The 25,182-nt window shown below is 49.3% G+C and overlaps 1 protein-coding gene across 6 annotated transcripts in view; it reads left to right on the top strand.

The window, feature by feature from the left end:
- ERMARD (ER membrane associated RNA degradation) overlaps positions 1 to 25,182 on the top strand; it is a 1,617,289-nt gene that overhangs the window by 430,257 nt on the left and 1,161,850 nt on the right. For 5 of the 6 annotated variants that reach the window (XM_069607434.1, XM_069607435.1, XM_069607433.1 and 2 more), the window contains 2 exons: positions 17,992 to 18,093; positions 22,345 to 22,434. In XM_069607434.1, the coding sequence (XP_069463535.1) occupies positions 17,992 to 18,093; positions 22,345 to 22,434 (192 nt within the window). The remainder of the gene's footprint in view (positions 1 to 17,991; positions 18,094 to 22,344; positions 22,435 to 25,182) is intronic. The other variant, XM_069607436.1, reaches the window with a different exon arrangement.

The following is a 25,182-nucleotide window of genomic DNA, read 5'->3' as shown; positions in this document are numbered from 1 at the left end:
ACATCACTTCTCAGGAGTGGGTAGGGTACATCACTACCACATACGCTAGGCCCTCAGATAAGGAGAGACTAAGCTGGCAAAGCATGTTGGATCAAATACAAGGGCCTCTTCATTGGCAGATTGAAGACATACTATGGTCAATTGGCAGGGTGAAACCATCGAGGTCCCCAGGCCCGGACAGCATACCGCCAGCATTAATTAAATCCAACCCAGAAATATGGGCTGCCCCGCGGAGAGATTTGTTCAATCAAGTAAGTCAGACTGTTACTGTACTGGCCACACGGAGAGAATCCCTAATAATTCCAATTCATAAGCAAGGAGACAGAGTGAATCAAAATCTTCAGACCGATAGCCTTGTTGGATTCTTCCAGCAAGATTTTCGCAACCCTATTGCTAAGGGAGCTTAAGGGCTTTATAACATCGAAGAGACTCGAGTACCAGATAGGGTTCAGAGCTGGCATGGGAACTTCCCTGAATGCTTTTGCTATGTCACATCTTTTAGCAGCTGTCAAAAAATCTTAAGGTAGGGACTGTCTATATGGCATCGATAGACATGTCCAGTGCCTTTGATACAGTAAGTAGAGCAAGGCTTTGGAACAAACTCCTGAGCATTAACCTCCCCTTATCGCTGGTGCAGTTGCTGGCTTTGCTGCACGCGGACACCACCATTAGGGTGAGGTTGACTGGGGAGGGAGCCATGACGGACCCTATTGCTATGCACGTGGGTTTGCGGCAGGGGTGTGTGGTAGCCCCTACCCGCTTCAACCTCCATCATGTCGATTTACATTGTGCCTGGGAGGAGGGGGGGCGCACTACCAACTCTGTGAAGCTGGGCTCGTTGTCATTAGACTGCATTTTCTTTGCAGACGACGTGGTCTTGTTTGATCTGACCCCTATGGGGCTCCAGAGGAAACTAACTCTGTTCTTTGAATATGCTGTTAAAAACAACGTGAGAGTAAATGGTCAAAAGTCGAAAGTTATTCTTTTTTCGAACAAGAGACGCCCAGAAATCATGAATTGGAGGGTTGGCAGCAACCCGCTCGAAAGTATGGACTCATTAGATAACTTGGTTACCATGTTACCAACACACACTCCAAGGAGAGTTGGAAAACTCTGATTAGGGGGAAATGCTTGCTCTTACTAGCAAAAATGAAGAGGGTCTACTCACAATTATGTCACTTCTTGCTCAATCCTCTGCTCCAATACTATCTTTCAAGTGTGGAGGCCACCTTGCTTTATGACCTGGATCTCTACCTCTTTGACCTGGGGGACTTCCTTAATTCCATCCAGGGAACTCTCCTAAAGAAAACTTTGGGATTATCCATCTCTATACCGAATGCAGTAATAAGGCAAGAGTTTGGGCTAATGTCATTGGGCACAAGAGCGAAATGGAGGAAAATGGCGGAATACGCCAAATTATTAAATCCACCAGCCATGGCTCTCTACCAGAGCTGGTGTGAGGAGCAACATAGAGAATCTGGGGCCTTCATTACAAAGTTCTAGGTAGAAATGAGCAAAACACTTGCCTTGATAGGGTCATCTAAAGAAGATCTTTTCTATAATCTGGCCATGGTCAAGAATAAACTACATAAATACGACTGGGCGATCTCCCCAGATCAGGTTGGAGACATTATAGTATGAATACTGAATACAGCAAATTCCTCACTAAAAGAGAAGAACCTTTCAGGTACATTCATATATTTGCCTGTCCCAAACGCAGGATTATTTATCTGCGTTTTAGGCTCAATCAGATCCCTACTTTGGAAAGGACTCGCAAGTGGGGACTGGGCATCAGCAGCCAGAGCTGTAGATTTTGTAAAAACACTCTTGTTAAAGACACCATTAAGCGCCTGGTAGCTGATTGTCCAGAATACAAAAAGGAAAGAGCCACTCATCTGGGGATGGACCTGTCAATTAATTTGGACCTTCTGATGGCTGGTCATGGACAGTCGCTGATTTGGCTTTGTGTGGCTTTCTTGCCTTGTTACTGAAGAAAATCTTGCTATTCTGATGATGCATACTAACTCAAGGAAACAGTGTGCTATATGCACTGATTTGATATGTTCTTATGAATCTTGATGAATCCTGATGTTTTTCTTTTAAATTTTGTATGTAAAAATGCTTTTTGTTTTATATTTCTATGCGATAATTCATGCCTTTTTGTTTTTTTGTGCAAGTGAAAGGTTTATACAATTTATGTCTGAACCAAAACACTTGATAAATAATATTTCAGCTCTTCAACCACCATTTAGTCGGTACACCAATGGCATCAAATGTCTGGTCCCGGCCAGGTGGAAACTGCCTTCAGCATAGCTAAATCGGGGGTGAAGCTCGCCTCATACTCCAACTTGCAGGTCAAGCTTTTTTTCTACTTTTGGCCCACCCCCACCTCCACCACAACCCCCCTCCCAATCAGGGGAGTGTATCCCCAGCTGTCATTATCCCAACAACAACAACAGTTGCAACTTTGCATGGGGGCTGTGTGTAGACCAAGGTCAGCTTCCACACAGACGCAACGTAGATAGCATAATATAGTGCACATTTCAAGCTTTCAAGGAGTAATATAACATGGATCACACAGGGAATTTGTAGGGACCACACATCGGAGCGTGGGCAACGTGGTCCTCCCACCATAGGTGCTTAGGGGATCCTGTGTAGTATGACCAGTGTTTGGGGATCAACCAGGGAAGTGGTTCTCGAGGAACTGGAGGCTTCTTCAGAAATAGTGAAAAAATAGACCTTTTCAGTGTGTTCAACTCTGAGCTTAGCTGGATATAGCATGGAGTACTTGACTCCCAGCTCGCAGAGCCGGCTCTTGACTGCAAGAAAGGTTTTGCGCTCCTGCTGAACAGCGATGGAAAAGTCAGGGTCAAGGTTGATTTTAGCAGACCTCAATCTCTGCTCCCTCTTGGCCCTGGCAGCACAAAGTATCGAGCCCCTGGCCTGATAATTAAGGACTCTGGCCATTATAGGCCGAAGTAGAGCTCCAGGTCTGGGCTTCGCAGCGAGAGAGTGATGGGCCCTTTCAATCGCAAACTGAGGAGACAGCCTGGGACTGTCCAGTAGTGAAAGAAGGATGTGCTCCACATACTCCTCCATGGGTCTGTCAAAGTTCTCTTCAAGAACTCAGATTATGCATAGGTTATTACGCCGCAACCTGGACTCCAATTCCTCATTCTTTTTGCTGACCGTCTGGACTTGCCTGGCCAGCGAGGCGACCTCAGCGATGTGACGCCATCCTCGGTTGAGCCCACCCTGGCCTCCACTTCCGTGACACGGGAGTCAGTCTTTTCCATACATGCTTTGATGGAGCTAATCGTCCCGCTCATGTCGTCAAGCTTTGTGTGCAAGGTTGTGAACCCTTCACGTGTGTACTCATCTTCTGGAGTTCGGTGGGTTCACCCGACATCGAGGGAAGTTCATCAGCCTCACCATGTGCCTCAGGTGCAGGCTTTGGTGCCGCCTTAGTGAACATGTTAATTGAGCTCTGTTTCCGACCCTCTCCCTTGGTCATGGTCTCGTGGGGCTATAAGTATGGTACGGAACGTGGAACACCAGGGGGCCGAAACTGGTAGTCGTGAGAAGAGGCACCACAGCAGGCACAGCGTGTCCATGAAAAAGATCTGCAGAGATGTTGGGTCAGTCACACTTCACAGGCTGAAAAGGATGATGATCTACGTAGGTGAATGCGGGCCAGCATCTATGGTAACGTCTATGGTACAGTCTCAAGGGGCACCTGGTGAGAGCGGCACACAGTCACCCCCCCACCCACGTACCCCTAGGGATCCCAGCAGTAGATGTTAAGACCGGAGTGCGGTGGGGCCCCCAGTGCAGTGCAGCAGTGGCCGACGTAAGGATAGACCAGGCGCCCTGCAGTTGAGCCCATCACTGGGCCAGACCTTCCACAGCATTATCTGATCAGCGTACCCCAGGCTATCCACGAGAACAGTGGCTACCAAGTGAAGCAGTAGTGGCGTGTGGGTCCAGGGTTATAGGGCACCTCCACATAGGGTGTCTAGTGGCCAACCTCGCCACACCAGTGCGGCTCAACCTTAGGAGGATCCCTACCTTGATCAAATCAAAAAAACTGTGGGCTGCCTAGCGGGCAATTAGAGAGTCTCCAGCAGCGTGGTTGTATCACAGGCACAGTACTCAATTTCCCTGTGGTTCAAGGATCCAAGCAGCATAGCCCCAGCAACAGCGGCGCCATGGCCAGTTGCACTCCAAGAGGAGGGGGAATCTCAGTCCTCAAGGCATGCAGCAGCGTGGGGTTGCACAGTCTGTGTCAAGGGCCAGAGACAGCCAAGGGCACGGGGAACAAGAGACAGTCGAGGTCCGTGGGGAAAGGCAGGCTGCATCCAATTTATTTAGGCTGAAGAGGGCAGCCATCAGCAGGTGAACAAAGGGCCCCCACAGCACAGGTCGCACTACAGGCGCGGGTGTTAAGAGGACAGACAATGTTACAAGCCCGGCGGCCAACTAACTAGAGAAACTGTGATACCAGGTGGGACAGATGCGAGCGGCCCCAGCAGCAAGGAGGAGGAGCCGGATCCGATGCACCGGGTCGCAGGGTCTCCTCTGCGGCTCCCACGTCAATACGCCCCCAGCACTGCTCCCCCAGAGCGTGTCTCTTCTCGCCCCCCTTCCAGCTGGGCCAAGGGGGCAGCATGTGCTACAGGGGGATTCCGGCGCCAGCATGGGCCAGGGTGTGCGCATCGGGCCTGGCGTTCACCCAGTGTCACGGCTCGTCCAGAAGCCGGAGGCGGTCCGTGATGCACACCAACATCCACGTTGCTGGGCCGGATAACAAAGGGTGCTGGCTGGCATCAGTAGGCCCCCCAAGAGTCCCAAATAATTTAGGAAGATAGCCCAGCCAGTAGCCGCACCTCGGACCAAGAACAGCAGCTGCGCAGTGCAGGAAAAGGTCATTCGAGGGGATTGGTTCCTCCGACGTATTCCATATCTATGACAGGTAATCACCACAGCTGTGCTGCTTCGGAAAATTTTCAGCATCTGCGTCCTGCGTCGATGGCGATACGCTGTCCTCGAGGGCCTCAGTCGAGCAAATGTCACCGGATATTATATGTAGGATGCAGGTCGCCCGTTGCCTCAGCTCTGTTTTTTCCGCGAACGTGTTCGCTTCGGAGATTTGGGTGCGCCTCGGTTCTTCTGAGTTATATTCTTTCAGTTCTTTGAACCTGTTAGTTTGCGAAGATATCATGTCTTCGACTTCTTCTACCCCGCGGCCGGGTTTCAAGAAGTGTCGGTACTGCGGTTTCAAGATGTCGCTGACGGACCCGCACAACGCCAGCCTCTGGTGCCTCGGTGAGGACCACGCCACGGATGATTGTGACGATTGCTAGTCGTTAACATCGAAGGCCTTGCGGGAGCAGAAAAGCTTTCTGTTGGTAAGGTTTCCAAGCCCCGGAAGTCAAAATCTGCTGGACTTTCAACTGACGATTCGAGGGGCGACTTACTGCGTCGTCGGCATAAGTCCAGTGGCTCTCGGTCCCGGAGGGGTTCCTGCCATTCCTCTGCCTCTTGGAGGCATTCGCGGAAGTGCCGTCAATGGTCGTCTTCCTCGTCCGAGGACTCTGCCCGTCGGCGGGTTGCTTGTCCCAACAAGCACTCTACTCCTGCGGAATGGGATGCCTTTCGCATGGAGATGATGGCGATTTTTCAATCGCAGGGCTCTGTTTCGTCCGCGCCTTCGAAAGAAGCCGGCAGAGAACGTACTAGGGCCACCGCTCGCACGCCTTCGGGTTCGTGTGGTCGGCGTGATCATTGGGCACCTTTGTGGTCCCGATCGGACAAAGTGGATTGCTCTAGTCATGCCGGCTCCAGATGCCGGTCCTCGACGCCCTCGAGACCGCCGGAGCCTGTGAGGTCTTCGAAGAAGACGTCGACGCCATCAGCGCCATGTCCGTCGAGGGACTCTCTTGAGGCTCCGCCTCTGAGAAAGTCATTGGCGTCGAGGCCGTCGAAGGACACGCTCGAGGCTCCGCCTTCGAGGCCTGTGTTGAAGCCATCGGCGCCACGCTCGACGTCGACGCCGATTCTGTCGACGTCCTCAACACCTTTTGAGGATGCTTTATCGGAGGTACCCCGTGCTTCGGTGGAAACCCAGAGGAAGGCCCTGAAGAAGTCAGTGAGACCTATCTTTGAGCCTTTTTCTGTGCCCTCCTCTATTCCAGCCTCTGGATTATATTTCTGAGGTGGAGGAAGGGTCTGAGGAAGGTTTGGTTCTGGATGAGGTTTCTGACAAGATATTGTCTGGTCATAGCCAGATTGAAGGCTTGCGTCAGTCTTTGCACAACGCCAGTGGTCTTGATACCTCCCCGGAGGATGAGTTTGGCAGGCCTGAGCCTGGTACGCATGCTGACTCTTCATACAGGCAGCTGATGTCAAGGGTGACAGAGTACTTGGGGTGGTCTGCGCCTCCAGTAGATTTTCTGTAGGGTGACCTTACCGATATCTTGGACCAAGGTCCACCAACTGACCCGGTACTGCAATTCCATATGGCCTTGCAAAGAAGGGTGGCGGCGGCTTGGACTGCTCCGGAGAGTCTCCCGACAGTGGGTAAGTCATTCCCGAAAAAGTACTGCCCAGCCAGTGGCGACCCCGGCTACTTGTCCATGCACCCTACTGCGGAGAGTTTGGTGGTGTAGGCGGCTACGGCCCCAGTACAACGGGCGTTGTACCCTACCATCCCTCCTGATGGGGATGACAAACGTTTTGACTGTTGAGCGAAGAAAGTCTTTTCTTCAGGGTGTATGGCTTTGAAGGCGGCTGAACATATTCCCGAAGGGGAGGAACGGGATGGCTTTCTTGCTCTGGTACAGGATGGCAAGGATGCCATGTGTGAATCCGTTCAGTCGGGTCTGGACGTGGCAGACTGTGTCTGCCGGTCCATGGCAGCGAGCACCGTGATGCGCAGGTTTGTGTGGTTGCGGAAGTCGGGGTTTGCTCTGGATGTACAAGCCCGGCTTCTCAACATGCCCTTTGATGGTGACCATCTTTTTGGCAGCAAGGCTGACGAGAGCCTTGAGTGGTTGCAGACCTCCAAAGCTGCAGCGAAGTCGTTGAGCGCTGCAGTTCGCCAACCTCCGCCTTTTCATCCTAGGAGACAGCAATGGAGGGGAGGTTCCTTTCGATACTACTCTTCCTTTGGTAGATCGAGGGGAGCTGCAAGTCAAAGGGGCCAACGTAGGAGTACCAGAGGTGGAAAAACAGGTACTCGAGCTGCCAAGGCCGCTCGAACAGTTGCGTCTTTGCCCTCAGGCACTGCCGCAGCCGCTTCAGCTCAGTTATGAGGCCATGTCCCATGGTTCGCCGGTTGGGGGAAGGATGGCGCAGCATCTAGTAGAATGGCGTGCCATTACTTCAGATGTGTGGGTTCTGGAGATCATAGCCCACGGCGTCACGACAATCCACCAGGGAATCTCTTTGAAGAGTCCGGATCCGCTCCTTGCGCAGGGAATCAAATCCCTGCTGGAGAAAGGCGCCATAGAACTGGTGCCTGTAGCGGAGAGGAACAAGGGGGATGGTATTCCCCTTATTTTTTTATTTCAAAGAAAGACGGGGGATTGAGACCCATCATGGACTTGCGTGGTTTGAACAAGCTCCTCAGGAAGGACAAGTTCAAGATGGTTACTCTCTCTCAAGTCCTTCAGGCCCTTCAACTTCAGGTCTGGTTGGTGTCTCTTGACCTCAAGGACGCTTACTTTCATGTGCCGATACATCCCAAGCACAAGAAGTATCAGAGGTTTGCGGTTGGTGACTCGCACTTTCAATTGCGAGTCCTGCCATTATGATTGACCTCCGTCCAGCGGGTTTTCACCAAGCTCATGGTGGTGGTGGCAGCGTATCTCAGGAAAGGGGGGATTCACGTCTACCCCTACCTGGACGATTGGTTGATCAGGGCGCCCTCTCCCGAGCAAGTCCTGGATCATCTGTCAGTCACCTGCCACTCCCTTCACAGGCTGGGCTTCTCCCTCAACTTAAAGAAGTCCCACTTGACGCCAACCCAGCGGCTCCAGTACATCGGAGCAGTGCTCGACACATCCCCGGGGAAGTGTTTCCCTCCCCAGGTGAGGGCTCATCACATTTTGCAGATGGTGCACAAGTTTCAACATGCCCAGAGTCTCCCGGCGTTCAAGTTCTTGAGGTTGCTAGGCCTCATGGCATCCTGCATTCTTCTGGTGCCAGAGGCCAGGCTGTGGATGAGATCTCTGCAGTGGGCTCTCAAGATGCAGTGGTCACAATCCTCCGGCAGGATGTCGGATCCCGTTCAGGTGCCGCCCTCGGTCGCCCAGGATCTTCTGTGGTGGGCTGTCGTAGGCAATCTGATGAAGGGGGCTCCATTTTGGCTACCCTGGCCGGAGGTGACGATCGTGATGGACGCATCCCTCACGGGATGGGGAGCTCATGCCAACGAGTTGACAGTCAGCGGTCGTTGGTCTCAGTCGGAGTCCAGCCACCATATCAATCTGTTGGAGCTGAGGGCTGTCAGGCTTGCCCTGAAGGCATTTCTGCTGACTGTGCGAGGGAAGAATGTCCTGATTCTGATGGACAACACAGTGGCTATGCACTACCTCAACAAAACGGGGGGGGGGGCAGGGTCACTTCCTCTGTGCACGGAGGCTATGCAGCTCTGGTTCTGGGCCATCCAGCAGGAAATTTCGATCTCGGCAGTTCATCTGGCCGGAGACGAGACCGAGACGGCGGATGCTCTGAGCAGGCAGAGTGCGATCTCTCACGAGTGGGAGCTGGCTCAGGAGATTCTCCTGGAGATCTTCGCCCTTTGGGGGACCCCACAAGTGTATCTCTTTGCCTCCAGTGTCAACCGGAAGTGCGAAAAGTTCTGCTCGCGGGAATTTCCTCCAAGAGGAGCCTTAGGGGACGCGTTTGTGGTGGAGTGGTCCTTCCCACTGCTGTACGCGTTTCCTCCAGTCCCCGTCATTCCGCAAGTGTTGCAGAGGTTACAGAGGTTCGGTTCCCGGATGATCCTCATTGCTCCGGCATGGGCCAGGAGAATGTGGTACCCGGACCTTCTCGACTTGTCCATCTGCCCTCCACGCCGTCTTCCGTACCGAGACGATCTGCTGTCACGGGAGGGGGGGGTCAGGTTCTCCATCCAGAGGTCAGATCCTTCAACCTTCACGCTTGGCTTCTGAAAGGTTGAGGTATAAGGATTGGGACCTCCCTGAAGACGTGATGGAGGGGTTGCTTTTGGCCAGAGGGCCTGCAGCAAAATCCCTGTACCGTTGCCATTGGAGGAAGTTCTGCAACTGGTGCAGGGTTCAGAATGTGGATCCTTTTTCATGTGGCATTCCTGTGGTGCTCTCCTTTTTACTTTCCTTAGCCCACAAGGGCCTGCAAGTGGGTACCATTTAAGGGTACCTGGTGGCGCTGTCCATATTTAAGGGCTTGTCTGAGGAGTGTTCTTCTTTTAAGATTCTTTAATTTATCAGTTCCTGAAAGGGCTCACTAATGTGTTTCCACCGTCACTTTTCCAGGTGCCCGGTTGGGATTTGAACCTGGTTCTAAAATTCCTCATGGGTGCTCCATTTGAGCCTTTACATTCTTGTCCTTTAAGGCTGTTAACCCTTAAAACTGTATTTTTAGTTGCAGTTACTTCCGCTCGCAGAGTCAGTGAGTTGCAGGCACTTTACGTTAAGCCACCCTTCACTGTGTTCCATAAGGACAGGGTTGTCCTTAGGGTTCGTCCTTCTTTTCTTCCGAAAGTGGTGTCGGAATTTCATTTAAGCCAGAAAGTTATTCTTCCGGCGTTCTATCCTCCTCCGCATCCTGGTAAGGAAGAGGAGAGGCTCCATAGGTTGGATCGTAGGAGAGCTTTACGTTTCTACATTTCACGCATGTCCTGTGTCCGAGTGGACGATCAGCTCTTTATAGGATACGCTGGAAGGCGTTTGGGACAAGCTGTTACTAAGCAGACTTTGTCTAGATGGATTATCTTGGCAATTTCTGAATGTTAACACTTGGCGGGAAAGGACCCCCCAGTAGGCTTACGGGGCCATTCTACTAGGAGTGTGGCTGCCTCTACTGCTCTGCAGAGGGGTGTTCCCATTCGTAACATGTGTGAAGCAGCCACATGGGCTTCGGTCCATACTTTTGTAAGACACTACTCCCTAGATTCTATCCATGGGCAGGAACTGGCCTTTGGCAAGGTGGTCCTTTATTCTGCAATTTAATTGGGCATTCTAAATTTCTAAATTCTAAATTCTTTTCCCTCCTCCATACGTTGGTACTGCTTTGGGAGTCTGTCATAGATATGGAATACGTCGGAGGAACCAATCCCCTCAAAGAACAAGTTACTTTCTTATCTGGTAACATTCTTTCGATGGGATGTTCCGCCGACATATTCCATATTGTTCCCTCCCTGCCTGACCCGCTACCGAATGTCTTATGCGATTGCAGCTTACGTTTCCGCAAGGCTTTCTTTGGTCATACTGGCAGAAGATTGGTGCCACATGTTCTGGGAAAAAACTACAACTGAGGCTACAGGCGTCATGCGTCCTACTTATAACATCCGGTGATGTCGGCTCGATGGAGGCGTTCAGGGACAGCGTATCGACGTTATCGACGCAGGACCCAGACGCCGAATGTTTTCCGAAGCAGCACAGCTGTGGGGATTACCTGTCATAGATATGGAATACGTCGTCGGAACATCCCATCGAAGAACGTTACCAGGTAAGAAAGTAACTTGTTCTTCTGCACCGCGGTTAGACTGTGAGGCCGCCAGAGCTCAAACTGACCCACGGACATCTTGGTGCTCGCGCAACAGCGCCCCTATTTAAATATTTTTTAATATAACTTTAAGTGAGTGTTTACTTGGATACTTTTAGGAACTGATTTCTTTGTACTGCTCTACAGCTCGCATAACCCCTCCTAAGATAAGCCTGCCTGCTCTGTCTACACTACCATATCCTCAGGCAGTACAGCCTTGTACTGAGAGTGAAGTCTTGTACTGTCTCAGTTGAATAATTTTTACTAAGCCCTTAATTAGACTTCAGAAAATATGTCGTAACACTAGGGTAGGTTTCTCTTGTTATCCCCATGTTATTCCTATGGGTAATGTTTCATCTCAGTATTTGTTGTCAATATTGAGTGGGACATTGGAATTACCACATAAAGGCTTAGGGAGAGTAGGTTGGGGTATTTTTGGGACTGGGGGAATACCATGTCTCGCCCTTGCGTATCCTCCTCCCAATCCCTTGTGACCCTCCACTGCGGTGATTCTCCCTCGTTTGTCCACCCTCCAAATTCTCACTTCAGTTTTTTTGTGGTTTTGCCGCCCTTCCCTGGCCACATGAATGGAAGATACTGAGTGAGTGGGCGGGAGACTACTGCCAGGTGTCTCACAACAGGCATAAAAGAGGAAACTGCCCAAACAGAACTGAGGCAGCAGGTTAGCACTTCCAAATGAATTGAAGCTGGAAGCACATAAGGTAGGATGACTGGAACAGGTTCTAGAACTAATAGGTATATGACCGCTAGGTGTCATAGGGAAGGGTATTCATACCAACAAATATACAGCTGTTACACACTTGGCAAATGGAATGAAAACATGGTGTAGACTGGAATAACTGGAATGTACACCTCAAAGAATAACGTTCGGCCTGAGTTATAAAGAAGAGCTTTACACAGACCGGTACTGGCTGAGGTCTACTGAGGAGCTGTACACAAATGGAAGCCGACGGGGAAGACGGTGCCTAAATATCACCGTCTTGTCCAAGGCCCTCGGGCCAACCTCCTCCTCTTTGATAGACGCTTCCTGCGCCTTATAAACTTCCTTTCTTTTCCTGCAGTCCCTTATTTCCTCTCTCTGCTGCCTCCTTCCTCTGCCACCTCTATGGCTGCCTCTGCTGCTTCTCCGGCCACCATGTTGCCTTCTTCCTCTGCAAACCTCTGGCACCCACCTCATCCTCCCTGGCTGTTAGGTAGAATCATGTGCAGTTCCATTGGGGACCACTGCAAGAAGATTAAGACTACAGGAGTAAGCAGTAAACCCAATTGGTAGTAGTCTGCACCACCCAGATTTGCCTGGTAGCTGTGGCTGAGCAGTCAGACTTCTCTCAAGAAGAGTAGGGCAGTATATAGAGTATACACAATAGGGCTAAAAACACAGTAGAGGAAACAAACACGGACCAGAGCTTTGTATCAAATGTATATAATTATTTATTTAAAACACACTTTAGGAAATACACTAGCACTCTAAATCAAAAGCAAGTTAAAACACAGTCAGGTAAAGTGTACACACCTCCCTTGATAACTATTAGACAAGTCAGAGTTAAAACACCACTATTTGTTAAAACAGATGTGAGTGCGTAACTTAGATGGCACTCCAATAGTTAAGTTAAAGGGAGAGAAAAAGGCAGAGCATAAAAATAAAACAGTTCCCAACACTTTTCTAGGTTTGAAGCAAGTAAGTGAAGGCAGTATACACTGTAGAGCCAAAGTTCATATGCCAGGCCCACTTTAAATGGAGCAAAGCGAAATGTGCCCAAGATCACACAGTTTAAAACGCACTAAAAGTCTTTGCAGAATGTTCAAAAGAGGTTGAGGTGATTCAAGAAGTAAAGTTAGAAGGTCTGGGGCCAACCCAGTTGGAAAGCCAACGATTTAAGTGTCACCTTTAGCAATCCGTGGAAAGGAAGGCCAGGCAGAACACAGTACCTTAAAGAGAGAGGAAGCTCCAGCGGTGGCAGTTGTTCCTGGCAGTGGTTGCAGTTCGTTGTTTCGACCAGGGGAAGAGAGGATCTGGTCGAGGAGGAATCTTGGAGTCAGGGCACTGCACAGGGATGAAACCAGCCGCGGAGTTTGTGGGTTAAAAGGTGCGTTCCTTTTATTCGCGGTCAAAGTGGTGAAGCTTGTCTATCCGGCCGCCGGGGTGCTTGGCATGGGCGATTCGACCAAGAGACGTCTTTGGAAGGCGAAAGAGGCGAACTGGTTGATCCCACCAGCTCAAAGGAAGAAGACTCGTCCAGCAGGAGATCTTCTCTTGTCGTTGGGAAAGTGGTAAATTTGTTGCAGCAGGGCTCCACCGGTGGTGTCATCGTTGCAGATGGCTCAGCTTCTTCCCTCTTCGGATTCTTAGGTCCTGTGGTGACTTCTGAAGTTCCAGTCCCAAAAGCCCTGCTTTTATGCAGAAAAACCCCCATTCAACAGCCTAGCTGTCACTGAAACATGCTAAGTGGTGAGCTGGGCGGCTCACCTCTGGCCCAATCAGAACAGAGTGCGACTTGGGTTGCTAAGGCAACGCAGTCCAGGGTGGCAATTCCCCCACCCACACATCCTATGGAACCCAGACAGAGTGGCACCAGTTGGAGGGCTTCTGTGGAGAAGCCCGCCAAAAAGTGGAACAAAGGGCCCGACCTTGGTTGGAGTTACAGAGACGGACACAAACGCCATTTTAGAAAAGAGTTCTGGCAAAAACACCCAACTGGGGATTTAATATTAAATAAATAAACCGGCGGTATCTTTAACATTGCACCAAAAAGTGGTGCGTTTAAAATCAATGGGAAAATCCCATAGGAAATATTCCAGTGGAATATTTTGCGTGGTAACCACTGCCACCAGCCAGAAACTCGACAAGGGGGGACTGGACAGTGCCCCCTTGAAAACAGACCCAGGGGCAATCGAATTAACCCCTTCCAGTACTTCCACAATATGATGGTTTGTACTGGTTCTGTTCACAATTTTGGACTAGTAAAGTCAATGGTGACTTTACATGCCCTGTGAGACAGTAGTCAGTCCCAGGGTATGGAGTCTGTTTGGGGGTCACTATGACACCCCTGTGTTACTGCACTGAGGGTGCTGTGTAACACATACACAAAAACAGATGATACCATATGGAGTAAAAAAAAAAAAAAAACATAGCCCATAAGCACCCCAAAAGTCAAAGATATACCTCAAATCATGCCTATGAGTGGGAGGAAAAGAGTCTCACTCTTAGCAGGAGAAAAAAACAAACCCCAAAAATTCCAGCAAAGCTGCTGGGGGACTCACTAGGTTTGGGAAATTAGCCTTATAAGAGAATTCTCCCTAACACTGGCTACCTTGCCTTCTCCTTCCTCCTCTGGCCATCCTCGGGCACCTGCAACAATTCGCAGGGAATACCTCTGAACTGTACCCCTCCACGGAAGTCCATCAAAGGGAGCAACCTGCTCCACATTGCTACTCTTAACTCTCGCTCAACTGTCAAACACTCCTCTGACATCTGCCGTCTCCTGGAAGAACTCTATTTGGATCTACTCGGTCTGACCGAGACATTGTTCACGGCCAGCTCTGTCACAAGCTTTGACACTCTCCCTCCTGATGGCTACAAGATCCTTTCTGAACCCCTAACCAACTGTCCCATTGGAGGTGTAGCCTTGATCTTCCCGGAGTGGATCCCTGCTTCTGTCATTCCTATGCAGGACTACTCTTCTTTTGAATGCCTGGTCTGCAGACTCGCTATCTCTCCTGGCCTTTTTCCCCACTGTGGCCACTATCTACAGGCCACCTGGCCAGGTCGCCCCGTTCCTCTCTGAGTGGGCGGATCTCACCTCCTCTCCTCACCTCTACCTCCCAACTCCTCCTCTCTCTCTCTCTCTCTCTCTCTCTCTCTCTCTCTCTCTCTCTCTCTCTCTCTCTCTCTCTCTCTCTCTCTTCTCTCTCTTTCTTTTTCTCTCTCTCTCTTTCTCTCTCTCTCTCTCTCTCTTCTTCCTTCCGGCCCGACTCACTCTGCAGGGCACACCCTGGATGTTCTGATCTCCTCAGACCTCCCCCTCTCTCTCACCCCACCTCTTTCTACCTCTCATGCCAAGCCATCTCCAGCACTGCCACCTATCTTCTCGGGTCATCCGACCCATAAAGTGTGTCAGCTGAGGCTTTTGCCGCTACCTTCTCTCCTCCTTCTGCACCTTTGGCTGACACAGCCCTTTCTAACCTTCATCTTTCTGTCTCTAACACTCCTGATGTGCTTGCCCCTGTCATGAGGATCCGCTTGAAGCCTGAATCCAAGTGCAAGTCTTGGTACGACTCCGACCTCGTCACCCTCAAACGCAAGTGCAGGGTGGCTGAGAGCAAGTGGAGGGCATCAGGTGCACCCTCTGTTAAACTGGCCTGCCACCTGCTCCAACGGCAATACAGACTCTGTCCTCACCAAGAAGAGAGCCCACATTCAAGCCTGCGTCCCTGTGGCAACTAATAACTTGGCCATCCTCTTTAAAATCTGCAAGGAGCTGGCCAATCCTGCTGTAGTCTCTACCTCTCCTGTTCCCACCCAGACCCTCTGTACAGCCTTGGCTTCTCACTTCATAACTAAAACTCAGGACATCCTGTCCACCTTCTCTTCCTCTTCTCCCTCCTCCACTTCTGGCCCACCTGTGGCCGTCTCTCATCCTCCCTCCCTTCTCTTCCTTTCTCTTGTTCACCCCTAACAATGTTTCTAGACACGTCCGATCTATGAAAGTCTTGTCAAAACAGGTTCTCCCCTGTTCATCCAGAGCCATCAAGGACCACATCGACACCCTTGCTCCAGCCATGGCTGATTTCTGTAATCACTCCTTAGCCACTGGAACTTTCCCTTCCCCCTTAAGCACTCCCTTGTGTACCCCCTGCTAAAGAAGCCCTCTGCCGACCCTTCCTTTCCGGTTAACTATTGCCCGATCTCCATCACCCCTTTCCTGAGCAAACTCTTGGAAAAGCTGGCCATCTCCCAGCTTAATCTGCACACTGAATCTGTTGGTTGTCTCCACGACCACGAGTCTGGCTTCTGAGCTGCCGGAAGCACGGAAAGTGCTTTCCTGAACACTCATGAAGATCTGCTCTCCAACCTTGATTCTTACCTTCCTTCTGTTCTCATTCTCCTCTTTTTCTTCTGCCTTTGATACGGTCAACCATGGCATCCTGCTCAATCGCCTCTATGATAACCTGGGTATCACTAATCAGGACCTGGCATGGCTGACCTCTTTTCTCACTGACCGACCCTCCCAGTTTCAACTGGGGTCTTTCCTCTCTTTTATCTCTCTATCTACTGGTGGTGTTCCCCAGGGGTCTAACACTCCCTCCCTGGCTGTTATACCTGGCACCTCTTGCCCACCGCATCGCTTCCTTTTGCTCCAACTTTCAGTGTTAGGCAGATTAAACCCAGCTTTCCTTCAGGCTCCCCTCAGCCGCCTCTTCTTCTTCTCTCATTCTAGACTGTCTGATCGCAATTTAGGAATGGTGTGCCACCAATGATCTCTGCCTTAATGCCAGTAAGACTGAGATCCTCCTCAACGGAACACCAGCTCCCTCCTTTTCTCTTTTTCTCTTTTTCTCTTTTTCTCTTTTTCTCTCTCTCTCTCTCTCTCTCTCTCCCTCCCCCCCCCCCCCCCCGTCCACTCTGGGCCCTCTTCCTGCTCCTACGTGAGGCTAAGAACGTTGGGGTCCTCTTCGACTCCACCCTCTCCTCCTCGCCTCACATCTCTGACATCACTAAGTAGTCAAACTATCAGATGCACCTTCCTAGAGGTATTCTTCCTTTCCTCACTTTCATCCAGAAGCTAACTGTCTCCAGACCTCTAGTCCTCTCTAGGCTGGACTATTGCAACCGCCTCTTTTTAAATCTTCCAGCCTCTACTCTCCGACCTCTTCAACTTATTCAGAGCAGGACTGCAAGACCTGTCTTTGACCTCAAGCTCAGGGATCATATCTCTCCAGCTCTGAAATCTCTTCATTGGCTCCCAGTGGCGGCAAGAATCAAGTTCAAGACCCTCTGCATCATCCACAAGGCATTCTGGGGCCTGGGAATGCACTTCCTCCAACTCTCTTTCTAAACATCTCCCCTCTCCAGCTCTCTGCTCATCCACTTCCAACTCTCTGACAGTCAGTCGCTTTTTCAAGCAGAGAGTTGGGGACAGCTCTCTAACCTCTGCTCGGGCCTCCCTCTGGAACAGCGTCCCTGCCTCTCCCAAACTTGAGCAGAACCATCTCTGGTTCCGGAAGCAACTCAAGACCTTCCTCTTTGCTTCCACTTTCTCTCTTCATCCCCCCTGCTTATTCCCAACTGCTCCTGGCAATGGCCACCTGGCTACCCTCTGAACTTGTGCCCAGGCTCCTGCATGCCCATTTGCACCTTGCACAGCCACCCGGCTTCCCTAGCACTTGTGGTCTGGATCTGCAACCCTACAGTCCCTTCTCTCAGCACTTATGAGCCACCAGATGACAGCACTTTTGAGTTACCAGCACTTCTCCCCCCCACCCCCACCCACTTTTGGCACTTCTCCCTTTCCTTTTCCCTGCTTTTGCATGATCTGAATGACACAGGGCCTAGTAAGTTTGTTGTTTTGTCCACCCTATGTTTCCCCCTCCTTGGTCTTGTCGTGCCTAGAAACTCTTGTGTACAGGCAAATTATAAATGCCATATCATATCATAAGAAGAGACATACACAAACAAGAAGAAACCAAAGCAAGACTGAAACACAAAACCAAAGCTGGAAATGTACTGGGAAGCCTATGTTAATCGGACCTGGGTTCCAATGGGAACAACACTGGCTTTCCGGCTCGCATGGTTTAAATGAACAGTACCCAGGAGGCACAAAAATGGTTTCAATGACCCAGCAGCTGTTCACTAGGACTTGACCTTCTGGGCTTGGGTTGAGGAAGAGAGATTATATGTACCATAGCTCGTTGGTAAGGCAATGTGAACTCTTGAGGGATGCAAATTGGAGCCAGTTATGAAAAAGGTCACAGATTTGTAGGCCGGCACCAGGGTTCAGAGTAAATTCCGTGTTGAAAGGAAATGTATGTTAATCATCATGGGCTCCTTGGCCATGGCTTCAGGGGCAGAACTGCAGATATGCATATTTCCATCTTCTACTGAATTTGTGGTTAAGTATTTTTGTAAACCCCATTATTGAAAAACAGTAACTCAAAAATCCATGAATGAAGAAAGTACATTTTTCTTTAAAATTAACTTGTTTATTTGTTTATTGTCCTCAGTTATTCCTGGATGCATTCGATGTATTGAAAAAATGGCAGTTGGAACAAATTGCACTTAGTTTAATGAAAGTCACATCATCTCTTGAACGAGCTCTTGGTGATGTAAGTATTGAAAGGTGACATCTTCAAGATGCTTTTTTAATCCCATTCCTATCTAGTAAAGAACAGACTGCTATTCAATGGTTGTTAAAGAGAATTCTCACGTTATGGCTAATTTCCCTTACCTAAAGAGTCCCCCAGCAGCTTTGCTGGATTTGAATTGTTTGTTTCTTTTTACCTGCTAAGAGTGAGACTCTTTTTCCCACTCTTATTTTTATTATTATTTATTTATGTTTGTTATGATTATTTATCCTGTTTCTCCTTTGCTCTGCACTTTCCACTTTCTCCCTCCCCTCCATGCACTTTTCCCCTCCCCCTCTCCCATGCACTTGCACATTCTCAATGTCACTGGGCCTAGTAAGATCGTTGTTTCGTTCTCCCCTGTTCCCCTCCCTTGCCTTGTCGCGCTCTGAAACACCTGTGTATGAGCGCAATATAAATAAAATATCATATCATATCACTCTTAGGCATTTTTGCTATGTGTGTTCTATGCTATTTTTGTGTTTAATGCCTATGGGATCTTTCTCAACCCCATAGGGACCATCTTTATTCACATGTGTTACACAGCACCCTCAGTGCAGTGACACAGGGGTGTCGTAGCGACCCCCAAACATAGACTCCATACCCTGGGACTGACTACTGTCTCCCAGGGCATGTAAAGTCCCCATTGACTTTACTAGTCAAATCCTATCACCTAAACCAGTACAACCCATCTTACTATGGAGGTACTGGGAGGGGTTAATAGTTTTCCCCCTGTGTTCATTTTCAAGAGGGTACCCTACAGTCCCTCTCTCAAAAGTTTCTGGCTGGTGGCAGTGGTTACTACCATAAATATTTGACCGTGAATATTTCCCTATGGGATTTTCCCATTGTTCGTGGCTACCACTTTTTCTGACAGCCTCTAACATACCGCCGGTGCATTTTAATATTAACTTTGCTCCGGTAGGTTTTATTTGCCAGAACTTTAATATCACTTCTTTCTCGTGTCTTCCTCTAAACTCCTAACCCAGGTCGGGGATCCTTTTGTTCGTCCTTTTGGCGGGCTTCTACCGAGAAGCCCTCCTTTCGGCGTCACTGAGTCTGGGGTGGGTCCATTGTGTGGGAGGGGGAGTACGACCTCTGGACAGGGTTGCCTCAGCAACCCATGTCACACTCTATCCTGATAGGCTGGAGGGTCTCCCGCCAAGATGACCACTCCACTGTGTGAGTGACAGCTAGGCTGTATGAATGGGGATCTTTTTGCATAAAAGCAGGGTCCTGAGGACTGGAAAAGCAAGATGTCGCCACTGGAACTAAGAAGCCGAAGAGGAGAGTAGCCAAAGAAATCTGCAACGACTGAACCACCGGTTAAGCCCTGCTGCAGCGACTCACCACTTTTCTCCACACAACGAGAGAAGATCTTCACCTTCTTCCCTTGAGCTGGTGGGGCCAACCAGTTTGCCAATCGCCTTCCCGGACCTGCCTTGGTCGAATCTCCGGTACCCTGTACTCGGAGGCCGGATAGCCAGGCACCAGTCCACCCGGACCACAATTTAAAGGAGCCTACCTTTTATTCGTCGGGCAGCACCACGGCTGGTTTCATCCCTGGGTAATGCAGTACCTCGAACCTTTCTCCACGACGAGAGCCTCTCTTCCTCTGCTGGATCAGCCGAACTGCAGGGACTACCAGGAACAACTGCCACCGCAGGAGCCACTTCTTCATTTAAAGGTACATTGTTCCGCCATGCCGCCCTTTCTTCGCGGTAGCACTAAAGGTGTTTTAAATCCTTTACCTATCTGTTTGGTTGGCTGCCCCCCTCCTTAACATTGTCTTTTCAACTTCTACAACCACCTTTTCAAATTCGTTAACCAAAGACTTGACTGTAGCTACAAGAACATTTTGCTCCTGGGCCCTTGCCCTGTACCACTGACTCTGGCAAAGGCCTACTGACTCTGGTCACATTTGTTAGATCTGATTTCTTTAGATTGATTCTCACTGAGAACTGTGTTGGTGCACCTATTTCTTTTAACTACCCTTTCCTTCCCATTCGTAAACATTGTGAAATGCCATTTTGCTCAGTTTTCATTTTAAGTATTGCCTATACTGATGCACTGTCTTGCTGAACTGGTCCACAAACTGATGGGAAGTGTTGCTAGGGTGGATAAGAAACTATTTCTAGATAACTTGTGAGGAATTGTTAGAGAATCCCTGGTGTGTAGTTGTCACTGTGCCGTTTTGCTCAGTTTTCCCTCTGGTTCACTTGGTCTACAATTCAACTTGGGAGTGTGTATATTTTTCCTTTGACTTAATTTAACTTGCTTGATGACTGCGATACATGTGTTTTATTAGAAGTGTATAAAATAAATATATATCTCCTTTTTTTTAAATACAAAGCTTTGGTCAGTGTTTCCTTGTTCCATAGACTAGTTGGGCCTATTGTGTAAACCCTGAATACTGCTCATCTCCCTCTTGAGATAAGTCTGACTGCTCAGCCACAGCTACCAACTAAATATTTGTGGTACAGACTGATACCAAACGGGATTTATTGCTCTCACCTGTAGTCCTAATTTGGTGTAGTGCTCCCTAAGGGAACTGCACTGGATTCTGCCTAACAATGGTCTAGCTGAGGACTTTGTGTTGGGTTGAGGGGTGGGGACCAATTTGAGAATATGTACTGTGACGAAGTCACCTGCCTGTGTCAAGGGGGGTTGCCATGGGGGCCAGGTGCCTACATCTGCTGAGTGATACTGGATCCATGGGAGGTTAGGGGGAGACTTAAGCATACCCCCATGCCCACATCTTCTGAGCGGAAATCTTTACATGGAAAGAGACAATGCTTCCCCCAGCCCCCATCCCTTTAAATCATGCTCCAATGGTGGGGGTGGGGAGGAGCAAAAAATGCAAGCCTCTTTGTGGTTCAGCATTTCAAAAAAGCCATTAAGAAACCCACCTGTTCCCATTTGCCATTCATAACTCCTGGCAATGTAACATTGTGGCTACCTGGAAAGGAGTATTCATGAAGCCCTAACCCTAAAAATCCCACAGAGATAAGTTTCTAAAACATGGAGAACACATTGCCCATTATAAAAAAAAAATACTGAACCCTACATTCAAGTACAATGAAAGAGTGACCATGCATTGAAAAACATTTCTTCTACTGGACACACAGCTCTATGGCAGCCCGGCTTCCGGCATTGATGAAGTGTAGCTCCAAAATGGCTATTGTCTGTAATAACGCTGTGTGGATCTGTGTGACTAGGGGCAGAACAACTGAAGCATCAAAGACGCAGGCAGTCATCGGATCACCAATCCACTTCCACAACTGATAGATGAAACAGAGTACGATTAGATGATGTCGGTTCCCGGGAACTGTGCCTGCCCACTATTAAACCCCTGGCAGTTTGACAATGCTGTGGTTGTTTGGAGGTGGAGCAGGCGTGGTGGAGAACGTTGGAGGCAAAGGAAGGAGTTGATTGGGGCAGAGAAAGAGGATGGACATAAGAGTGAGGTGGCTAGAGGAGAGAGCAAGGTGATGAGTGGAAACTTTAGGATCAGCGAGGTGGCTAGAGGGAGAGAATGGAATATATAGGCGTGTGGACGTGACCTCAAGGGAGAGGTGGAGAGTGTTAAGGAGAGTGAAGGATACACCAAGATACCATTGAAAAACTTCAGAAGATGTTGAAGTGATATTTTAGGACGTGGATGGGTGTATTGAGGGGGTTGGAAGAGAGTTAAGGTAGATGATTAGAGGAACTCGAGTTGGCAAGTACGCAAAAATAAATCGTGATATCTGGGTTTGGTTAGCAGATTTACTTCCTGGTGTCTGCACTTGTAAAAGGCTGATTGGCCAATTAATAATATGGGAAACATCAGAAAATATAGGAAAACTATGTAGGCATTAGTGTTTCACTGTAAATTGTGTTAGCATTTATTATTGCAATACATATTATTATATTAATAATTGTTTGTATTTTAATCATTGCCTGTATTTTGAACTAATGCTCATACAAATATTTAACACAAAAAGAAAATCTAGAACAACTGCCATGTTGTATTCAGAACTGTGGGTTTATCTGTGGCTATTGCAGTACAAATTCACTAGAAAATGTGTGATAGCTTCTTTTTAGCCCAATTGCAAAATGTTGTTGTTGTTTTATAGATTCCTTGAGCTCACAGCCCAGCTTTTTCAGTCATTAACTTTCAGAAAGCTGATTATGGTTCTATTCACAAACATGATTAAAATAACCTACAAACCAATGTCTTCTGATCTGCAGGTATATTTGCTGATTGGTAGAGAGTGCCCCTTCTTATTGCGAGACTTGCTTGCTTCGCTGGAACTGGCTGTAATCTTTGGACAACCTGTGGTGAGTTAATTGCATTATAATTCTATGTCAAGACAGGAGGCGAGCAGTATGCCTTTCCTACTTTATTACTGCTCTCACAGTATTTCAAACGTTTTAAAATGTTTAAACTTTGTAAAACTCAAGCACGTTTTTGTTGCCCCCGAAGCTCATCTGGAGATCCAAGCAGAAAGGGGGTTGTAGAGTTTCAACTATAAAAGTAAAATGTCCCATGAACTACAAATCCGCATAATTCCTGGATTCTGAGTAGTCCTGGGCTGCTCCTCCTGCCCTATCAAGATCTGTCCTCTTTGTTTGTTGCTGCCTCCAGAGATAAGTAATCTTCCTGTGGCACTTTCAGTGTGTATGGCGTAGATAGCAATGTATAGCACTGTATATGTGGAATCTGTATTGGAAACGCGCTTACACTACACTATATTATATTAGTGCATTTTTTAGTATTGGCACGAGGAAATAAAACATCCTTTTGTTTGTGTGTAGTTGCGCGTAGCTTGTTTATCTTTATCAGGAGGAAGTGGCCGGAGCTGCGAGCAAACGCGCTTGCAAAAGGCAGCCGGCCCCGCCTCATTACAACGATATTAGCCTTGCCGGGGCACAGAGATCACGCTGCATTGGGACCCTGCGGGAGTGCTCTTCTCCATCAGAACAGTGACATTAGACATGCTGAGACCCTGTCAGTAGGCTGAAGAAATCCCTTCTACTGAAGGCGACAGTGCCACACTCTCGACCCCCTGCCCCAGGGGTGAATAATGAAGGGGATGAAGAGGATGCTGATTACTCGCCGGATGACGAAGGGGGGGAGGAAGAAGAGGCACCCAGAGACCCCAACGTCGACGAGCCTCTAGAGGAGGAAGAGGGTCTAGTGGACATGTTCAACCCTGAGGCAATTGCGCATCCTAAGTCCACTGAATGGGTGCCGTCGCCCAGAGTGGCGAAATATGACGCATCACACAAGGAAACCATTGGACCGGGAAATCCGATCCAAAATGAGGGCGGAATGCCCTAGGCCAGACCTCCCAGGCAGAGTGACTGGATACCCCAGATTTAAATCCGAAGATGGTAGCCTTCATCACCAAAACAGCCAAAGATATTAGGAAGGGGTGGAACGAGCTTGGCGAGGATGCCAAGACAAACTCCTAGATCTAGCGGGTCCACTCGCGAAGATTATGGATCTGGCCATGAGGGCTATAGATACAGGAGCGCCAGTAGATGCGCGGGCCCTAGGCAGCTGGGCACAACAAGCAGTCTGCCTGTTGGGTAACGCACTCTTTCATCGGAGATAAGGTGAGAAGTGTTACTGAAGATAGACAACAAGCTCAGGAGACGGCGCAAAGGGCTTACTCTTTGAGTAAGCTTTTGCCAAGGAAATGTCGCAGATGTGGGATCTTACTCAGCCCTAGAGAAGGCTCAGAGCTCCATTAAAAAAATATTCCCAGGATGGGTTTTCGCATGGACTGGATGGCAGCAGGGTCGAGCGTCCAGTAGTTTTGAGATGCATCGGAGACCCCAAGGACCCAGGGCGCATTACTGGGAGATTAGGCAACACAATACCTTCTTCCCAGCCAGGGCCCGCTTCCCCAGGAATTGTAGAGGAAGTGGGGCCTACAGACAACAAAGTGCACCTAGTGGTGAGTACCCAAAGGGCAGTTGCTCTGAAAGTGGGGGCGGGGGGACGCTCTTGTTCTTGCGAGCATGGCACGAGCTATCCAGCAACACATGGGTGCTGCAAGCAATATCAGGCATGTGACTAGAGTTTGTAGGCATTCCCTCCCAAGCGTGAGAACCCCCTGTAATGTGCATGTCCCTAAGGGAACAGCTCTTCAGCAAATTGCGCAGCCTAGCGGACAAAGAAGGGCAAGAGGGCCTGGGTTTCCTCAGCAATATGTTCCTGGTGCGCAGGGGGGAAAAGGTGAAACCAGTAACCAACTTGAAGAGTGAACGAATGGATTACGTACCGACACTTCAAGATGGAAGGGGTCCCCCTTCTACGAGACCTCCTCAGGACAAGAGATTGGATCGTCCGCTTAGATCTCAAAGGCACGTATTTTACCATTTCGATAGCAGGAGAACATCAGAGATAACCTTCTCTTTCGGTGGGGAAAAAAAGATCTGGAGGTTCACGTGCCTACACTTCGGGCTACCATCAGCCCTGTGGGCCTTTACCAAAATTATGCGACCAGTGGCAGCAGCCAATCGGGAGAGAAGGATCAGGATCATTGTCTACCTAGACAATATTCTTATTCTGGGCCAGAGTGCCGCCACCCTACGAGATCAGGCCAGATGGGTATCCTCCCTCGGTTTTGTCATGAACGCAGAAAAGTCGAAAGTTATTTCGCTTTGCAATCTAGCTTGGATAGTGGGTCTCCTCGCAGCCTCAGTCCAAGCAATCTTACCAGGTCCACTTTATTACAGAGCTCTTCACAGGCTGAATACCAGACAACTCAGAGGGGGCCTAGGATATCATCAGTTTGTTACTCTAGATCAGGAGGCGCTTACAGAGCTGCATTGGTGGTTACAGAACATGGAAGCCTGGAACGGCCGGGCGATTTTCAGAGACACCCCAGACCTAGTCATAGTCAGACGCGAGCAGAGGTGGCTGGGGAGCGTGATGCGGAAGCTTAGAAACAGGAGGGAAATGGTCCGAAAAAGAGCTTTGCCTTCACATAAATTGTCTAGAGCTCCTAGCGAGTTCCTTCGCCGTACGCGCCTTTACCAAAGGCAGAGCCAATTGCTCCATCCTTCTCAAGATGG

This window comes from Ambystoma mexicanum, chromosome 4q (assembly GCF_040938575.1).
Source record: "Ambystoma mexicanum isolate Mex_15411 chromosome 4q, UKY_AmexF1_1, whole genome shotgun sequence".
Classification (NCBI taxonomy): Eukaryota; Metazoa; Chordata; class Amphibia; order Caudata; family Ambystomatidae; genus Ambystoma; species Ambystoma mexicanum.
This window is presented reverse-complemented; position numbering and strand designations above follow the sequence as displayed.